The sequence below is a fragment of the Myxine glutinosa genome, chromosome 1 (genome assembly GCF_964187855.1).
Source record: "Myxine glutinosa chromosome 1, kmMyxGlut1.1, whole genome shotgun sequence".
NCBI lineage: Eukaryota > Metazoa > Chordata > Myxini > Myxiniformes > Myxinidae > Myxine > Myxine glutinosa.
Genome location: NC_136261.1, coordinates 220,175,467 through 220,183,779, shown reverse-complemented (window position 1 = coordinate 220,183,779; position 8,313 = coordinate 220,175,467). Strand labels below are relative to the sequence as shown.

Here is an 8,313-nt window from a genome sequence, read left to right as displayed (position 1 = left end):
AATTAGCATGAAATGTAGGGTAATAATTAAAGTATAAAATGGACCTTTCAATAATATTATAAGTATACATAACAGGTATTATACCTCTGAATATTTGATTGAATGTATTATATCGCTTTGAATCCGACGACGGCATCCATATTTGTTAACGTGACGAAGCACCTCTGTTCATCGCTTGCTCCGCTTTCCAAGCGGCTTGTAAAACGGTTCATACGGAACGACATGCTTGGAAAGCGATAGCAAACTGCTTGTTAACGCACACACCCCAGATGTCAGATTTTGTTCCCCCGTGTGGAGAATATTAAAAACTGACGCAATATGCGAGTTCCTCCTTGAATCTGACGTAATAAACGAGGAAACGACAGTGAATAATTATATCAGCAAACACGATATACAAAATGTGAAGAAGAATCCCGCATTTCCCGAGAAACGAGCCAACGATAGCAGTCGTATTTATTTATTTTCAATTCGTTCAGTTACGTCACAATTTTCGAAGCTTGCAGCGCCTCTACTTATTACGTACGTTATATAGAGACTGTACTCGACACGCTACTGCGCCTTCACTGTAAACTGCCGTTTGGGTGGATGAAGATGCTCCTCAAGGTAATAAGCCGGTAGTTGTGAATGTTAAATTGGTGATAATCGTAGTGTACGTGAGTTGAGGGCGCTGGGGATAATTGTAATTATAACATATGGCTGAGAGTGTGAAGAGAATTCGATACTTTAAGCGAACGCGCCCTCTGCTGCCAATATCTATTGATGGAAAACAGAATCCATAAAGCATCGCCTCCGATCTACTTCCTGTAACACTACTTCGACTCCTTTATCGGCCACGATGATTCCCGCCTTGTGTGGTTGGCTGAGGAAATTATTTTGGCGCAAGTCTTTCACGAACCGGATGGCCAAGTCTGACGTTGAACTGAAGGTGACAAGAATTTGTAATTTGTTCAGGGTGCTGGAGATAACTCACCTACTCTTCGCGAAAGGCGGACCATGGGATCCTTCAACGTCCACCAACTACCAGCAGATGGAGCACCCAAGTAAACGTACATCCGGGGCACCGTGCTCAACGTCCATACAAGGGACGGCACACCTTGTGACGTCATGCCCTGCCTGCAAAGCACCAATCTGACAGTTTTACAATCGGGGTGGGAATCGAACCTTGGCGAGACACCTCAGAGGAACGTGTAGCTAATACCTATGGGTCCTATGCACCATCCTCTCGGAGTCGGCATCCCTCCGATGACCATTTTAACCCTTAGATGCAGTGATTGGGCCTCGGAGGCCCACGAGGTTTTTTTTGTTGCAAAAACTATGCTGTACAATTATTATTATTTTTGGAATGAGCCTCATTTTCACCGACTTTCATGTTGTTACACAAAATTCAGTGACATAAAAAAATAAACATTTCATTCAGGCTCGTGAGAAAATCTTCATTCTTCACGTATAACCCGAAAATCCAACACAAATGCAGGCCTGGGGCCTTCGAGGCCCCGCATAAATGTTGTACTACGATGTTATGTCATTATTTTCTTGATATGAGCCTCATTATATGCTCCTATAACTTGGTTACAAATAATTCAGTGACAAAAATATGAAAATTTCATTCATGTTAGTGGGAACATTTGTGGGGTCTCTAAGGCCCAATGGCTGCATTGGTGTAGGATTTTTGACAGTTGTGGTCATATACATTCTAAATAAAAGGATTAGTGAATCATATTTTTGAGGAAATACTCCTCCATGAGCTTTAAAGTTTTTAGAGAAAAAAAAGTTGAAAAACCAAGAACAAAAAAAATATTTTGCAAAAAAAAAAAAAAAAGATTCATTACTTGTATGGGATTCTTAGAACTAACAGGATTCAATTATTCACATTTTCTGAGCAAATGCACATCCATGAGCATCGACTTGGATTGAAAAAGGATATGAAAGAAGAAAAAAATCTATAAAAAATAAAATAAAAACATTACACGAATACATCCGTTGGGCCCCCGAGGCCCAATGGCTGCGTTTATGTAGGATTTTTGACGCCTGCATCTGAGGGTTAAGTAGAGACAGCTGACTGGTAACATGGAGCACTGCATCAGCAGCAGCTGTAGTAGCACTCTGAAATGGAGGAACAACCTCTCCAAGGAAACACATTTCAGTAACTTGAAATAACCTGAAAACGTTGGACAATTCGGCTTCTTCCTCTTCTTCTTTCTACATTGGTTTGCACCACAAGGCTGTAGGGTAGCATCATCGGCTTAGGGTGCGGCTGTGCCGCTGAGAAAATGCCCTCTGCTGGTTAGGGCAGTAATTTGTTCATGGTGTCGGCAATTGTTGAATGACCCTGCCTGTGAAACACCGAGATGACCGTTTATAGCTGGGTCAGGATTTGAACCCAGGCTCGACGGATTAGAGCCGAGTGTGTGTACCTGTAGACCATCCTGTCAGCCCTGATTCTCGGTTGAGAACCTTGATGAGAAAGCATGACTTTGCTATATTTTAAGTCTAACATTGTGTCGTTCCTAATTGGGCTTGATGGCAAAACTACGATCAGACGAGTTGATGCATGATACACTCTTGCCCTCGGTTTTCAGTGCTGATGTAATGTGACCTGCACATTTTATTTCAGGCCTGGAATCGGCCAAATGGAGGATTCGGCGAACATGAAGATGTGTGAAGATTCGAGCTCCAGTCGATCGTCGGAGTGTTTCACCACAATACCTACTGGCCAGTACGTGGTGACGAGCCCCAGAAGCGATCCTCAACTCGAGTCTTTCCCTTCCTGTCATAATCTCACTACAGGATCAAAAAAAGCCAGTGTGCAAGAATGGACATCAAAAAGTGGTTGCAATTACCGTGGGGATATGGAACGCGGTTTGAGACATGGATGGGGCCGCCTGAACTGGACCAGCGGAGAGGTGAGTGGTTGTGAATATTAAATAATGGAAGCAAGAGGGCTTCTGGCAAAAGAAAACAAAAACATGGACAAATGACTTGTGATTTCATCATAAAAATTTAATCCAATAATTTCTCATCCTAGTCATATGAAGGAGAGTTTTATTGGGATTATCCTCATGGGGCTGGTACCTACAGTTGGCCCGATGGGTCTAAATTTGAAGGACGGTTCTACCTTGGGCAGAGAGCTGGTTACGGAAAATTTCACTTTCCTGATGGTTCTCTATTTCAGGTAAGACGTTGGATTGAACACAGAATATTTATAGATGTCCATTATTGACTAGCATCAAATACTTGTTTCAACATAATTGTGGTTTAAAATCACCATTTTGGAATAGGAGTTCATAAAACTCCAACTGCCTTGCTGCTTAATAACATGGAATGACTGGTTGTGATTTTTGGTAACACAACTCAACTCAACACTACACCAGCAAGGCATTATTATTCCGTGCACTTGAAGCAAAAAGCGGTATTAAACAATATTGGTTCTTGTCCGTCTTATCAGTTTATGATCAAGGAACAAATTATTTAATTTGAGTGTTACATTTTAAATATGAATATTGGAACATGAATAGGAAGGTCTTTTGTTTTACCGTACCTTAGCTCGAATTCATTCCGATCGCCCGTGCGCAGAGATGAGTGAGATAATATTCTTTCTCTGTCTGCCTGGCAGTCAAACCAAATTGAAAATCATTCCAAACAGGAAACGTACTGTTTTTAAGGACGACATAATGGACACAAAGAACAGGCATGAAGAACTGCAGTAATGTGATAGGGTGATGTAATAAACACATTGGAAAATGACGGTAAAACTCTGAATTAATTTATTTATATGACTTTTACATTCTTTGCTTTATTTTTTCTTTTTCTTTTTTTTCTTTTTTTGTATACAGGATCGAGGCTCATGAAAGAGCTAACATTTATCACACAAAAAAATCAAAACAGACACACAAAGTATATAATAAGGGGAGAGGTAGACAAGATGGGGAGAGAAGGAGAAGCACACAAACACAACATTTGAGAGCAGGGACATCGGGAGATCTGTGGGAGGGAGAGGGCTTGGGGGGAGGAGGCGTGGGAAGGGGGTGGGGATGTGAGAGGTATAAAACACAAGGATACTACAAGGACTTCCAGGAAAAAAGTTGGTATTTCAAAAAAGTGGATCTGGGGTGAAATTAGCGGGGGTAGAAAAGATCAAGGTTTTGGATGGGGGAAGATAAGAGATGGTGGTGAACAGCTGTTTTAAAGACCTGGAGGGAGGAGTGGGATTGAAGAGAGTGAGGGAGTTTGTTCCAGAGGCGGGAGAAAAGAGGAATGAATGAGTGAATGAGCAGAGAGCCTAGATTTTGGCAGTTTAACCATAAGAGGGTTGCAGGCGGATCTTGTGCGACCTGTAGGAATATTTGGGGGACAGAGCACAGAGAGAGCTGGGGGAGCAAGGCCGGAGAGGAGTCGGTAGAAGACGGAAAGACCACCAAACCTGCCTGCGGTGAGTGAGTGAAAGGCCCTCGGAGTTAGCTTCATCGCAGGAGATTCCAATGATTCTGAAAGCTTTGGTTTCAACAGCGTGAAGCCGAGCGAGGTGTGAGGCAGGAGCACCAGCCCAGAGGGGATTATTTAAGTTGAATTATATATTTGACACATACTGTCAAAAAGTGTGATTTTTTCCGGATTTTTTTTAACGATCATTAAAATCATTATTGAAGTACCACTATGTAGGGTATCATGTTCTATGAATTCTCGAGTGCTCTATGGTTTACATTTACTGCATGAAAATGTTGTCAATTTAATATTTAATTTAAAAAAACAATTCAAATATTCACTTATCCAGCAGTGAACCAGCCTTCTCCTAACTTTCACACCAGGGCTTGTACGAAGACAACGAACGCCTGGGACCTGGTGTGCTAACACAAACTAATGGTCGGTGTGATGTGGGATTGTGGCTGGGCCAAAGATTCCGCCGACTTTGCACACCTGCTCCAGAACTCACTTTCCATGATGTGGTAGCAGATGTCATGTGGAATTTCAAGATGGTCAATACTATTAGCAGCTCACACAACATCTCAAGCTCAGATCCAATGCTTGTGGTTGAGGTAAGGTGATGTAAAAAAACAAAAAACACACACACACACACATGCACACACACACGCGCACACTCACATGAGAATCATTACAATAAATACTGACAGATAGTCTAGGTCGAAGACCATCTGTGGACACGCACACGAGGATTTGTGTTGTATTCAACCTCTGGAGTCTCCAGGTCATTCCTGCATCAGGAGTCTTATTGCCCTTCGGGTGATCAGGTGTCTTTTCCTCCGCCAACGAAGGTGGGCGGACGCTATGTTTTCACCCCTGTCTGTTTGTTTGAGAACAGGATATCTCAAAACGTTGTGGACAGATTCCGACTAAATTTGGTGGACAGGTTGGGTATGTGACAAGGTTTTTGTGATGCAATTATTCGATTTTGGTGAAGATCTGGATCTGGATACGAGAATTTTTTTAAAGTGATTTTTCACTATTGAGACATAGGGCCAAAACCGATATATAGCACAATATCTCAAAATGTCATGGACGGATTCAGATGAAACTTGGTGGACAGGTTGTTGGGTATTTGACAAGGCAGAAATGATTCGATTTTGATGAAGATTTGAATCCGGATCTGGATCAGAGAATTTAAAAAGTGATTCTTCACCATTGAGTGAGAGGACCAAAACGATATTTAGCATGATATTTCAAAATGTTGTGTGCAAGTTATGACAAAATCTGGTGGATGAGTTGGTCCGGAGGCAAGAACAAGCCGATTAGATTTTGGTTCAGGTCCAAATCCAGATCCGACTTCTCAGTGGGATGCAAAACAAAAACTGTTCAGCTTGACAGAGGTATGCGCTCAACCGAGTGTCGTTCTAGTTTATGTAATGGAATGGTCTCTCTGGAAAGGTTGTGGCAGTGGAGGGATGGATACGTTTAAATGGGAATTAGTTAGGTACTTGGATGCATTGGAGATAGGGGGATATGGGCTTGGCAGTAGTGTTTGGATGGGTGATGATACTGGGATTGGTGCAGTGCAGGCAAGATGGGCCGAAAGGCCTCTTCCTGTAACATAGTTCCTTGTGTAACCTTGCATAATCCAAGTGCTGAGCTAAACCAATTTTGAGTTAGCCTGTCTGAACAGAGGAAGAAGGAGAATTGCAAAAGGGCTGTTTTGGGTTTGTCAGTTCTGAAATCCTCCACGGATGACTGGTATGTACTATATAGGTTTATAAATTTATATCTTGGTGGATTTGTATGAGGATTTGTGTTGTATTAAACATCTGGAGTGTCTGGTTCATCCCTACATACAGAGTCATTCCGACTTCCTGATAAAATGAAATAGAGTAAAATAATGGGGAGGAAACAGGAATAGGAGGGGGATTAAAAGTTGTAATGGATCTAGGTGAATGAGAAGTGCTTGTTAATGTCATGGGGGGGGGGGGGCAGAGAGGGGGCGAGAGCAAACCGTCGATCGTGAAGATAAGCTGATCCCCGCACTCCTATGACTGTCCATGGTGCTGGAATGGAGGAAGATACCGGATACTGTCATGTGACTGAACAAATGTCCATGAAGATTGAGGTGTCGAGTGACTACTATGGAGTAAAATTAGGAATAGGTTCGAATAGTTATTTCATAAAAGTACATATTTGCGTAAGTGTGGTGTAATTGTCATCAGTAATAAAGCATGTTGAGCACATGTTTGGAAAGATCTCGACTCGCCTGCCCTGCCTTTCCCCCCTCCCTACATTATTGAACCTTCCCCATCATTGGCTCACCTTATATGGAGTTTCTTCTCATGCCACGGACGTATAGGTACTCTATAACAAAATGAGGCTTTTGCACCATATGCTTTTATCAGATTGAATGCGTACTGTGGGTGCAATGGCGCCCACAATCCCCTCCCTCCATCAACAGTTTTTGTAACTGAAAAGTTTTTTTTTTTCATACATTTTCTTCACAATTTATTGCTTAACTCTTCTTAATGAACATCTTAAAACATTTGTCATATGAATCCATGGTTTGGAAATTGTGATCAGACGGCAATAAACACGACCACAACAAATTGCACTAATTGTACCTTTTTATGCGTTTTTTTTCATTAAGCTATAATTCACACTTTTTTTTTGTTCTTCATGCAGCCTTTGACAACTTTTCATGATGAGAGAACATATATAATCTCAACAGCTGAAGCACTTTCTCAAGGACCACTGGAATCTGAGACGTCATACATGATGATGTCACAAGGTTATTTTTCAGCATCACTCAAAATAATGTTGATATAGAAATTGCAGGAAATTGTGTTTTAACTTGCTGCAGACACAGCACAATGTACCGACCAATTAAAAATTCTGGTATAATACAACAGTATTGTTGTATGCAGATGATCTGGTGTTTATTGCGGAAAGTATGGATGGACTGAAGGAAAAGATGAACAAGTGGAAGGAATGTATGGAGACAAAAGGTCTGAAGGTGAATATCGGAAAGACGAAGGTGATAGCAAGTGGTAAAGCATGTGGTGAGGTGGAAAGAACTGGGAAGTGGCCCTGTGCTGTGTGCAGGAAGGGTGTCGGAGTGAACTCCATTCAATGTACAATGTGCGCTGAGTGGGTTCATCAAAAAATGTACCTTTCTGAGAGGGTCATTAACCAGTGTGGCAGCTACATTCAAATGTAAGGTGTGCACAGAGGGAGCTGCAGATGGAGGAAATGTTGAGTTGGATCTTGGAGACGGCGTGAAGCTGAAAGGTGTGAAAACATTTTGCTACCTCGGAGACATGCTGAATGGAGAAGGTGGATCAGACTCGGCAACGGTTGCTAGAGTGAGATGTGCATGGAAGAAGTTTCGGGAACTGAGTGGCGTGCTGACGAGGAGGGGAGTGTCGTTGAAGCTGAAGGGAAAGGTGTATGCTGCATGTGTGAGAAGTGTTATGATTTATGGGAGCGAGACATGGGTAATGAATGTAGAGCAGCAACGAAGGCTGGAAAGGGTGGAAATGCGAATGGTTTGGTGGATGTGCGGAGTGTCGTTGAGAGAGAGGAAGACAAATGATGAATTGCGAAAGATGATGGGAATAGAGCCTGTGATTGATGCTGTGCAGAGGAACAGGCTGAGATGGTTTGGTCATGTGTTGAGGAAGGATGAAAGTGACTGGTTGAGAAGAGTGATGGAAATGAATGTAGAAGGAAGTAGAGGACGGGGAAGACCGAGAAAGACTTGGCTAAAGATGGTGGAAGAAGAAATGCGGGCAAGGGGGTTAACAAGGAGAGATGCAGAAAATAGGGCAAAATGGAGAAGATTGTCATGGGGACTGCAAGGCTAATCCCCACTCTAGCAGGGAA

The 8,313-nt window shown here is 42.3% G+C and overlaps 1 protein-coding gene across 1 annotated transcript; it reads left to right on the top strand.

The window, feature by feature from the left end:
• The first annotated feature begins 526 nt into the window (after window positions 1-526).
• LOC137414554 (uncharacterized) lies at window positions 527-7,041 on the top strand. Its single transcript, XM_078770982.1, has 4 exons — window positions 527-603; window positions 2,615-2,903; window positions 3,026-3,172; window positions 4,806-7,041. The coding sequence occupies exons 2-4, from the start codon at window positions 2,631-2,633 to the stop codon at window positions 5,040-5,042; spliced, it is 657 nt and encodes a 218-aa protein (XP_078627108.1). The 5' UTR covers window positions 527-603; window positions 2,615-2,630; the 3' UTR covers window positions 5,043-7,041.
• The last annotated feature ends 1,272 nt before the right edge of the window (window positions 7,042-8,313 follow it).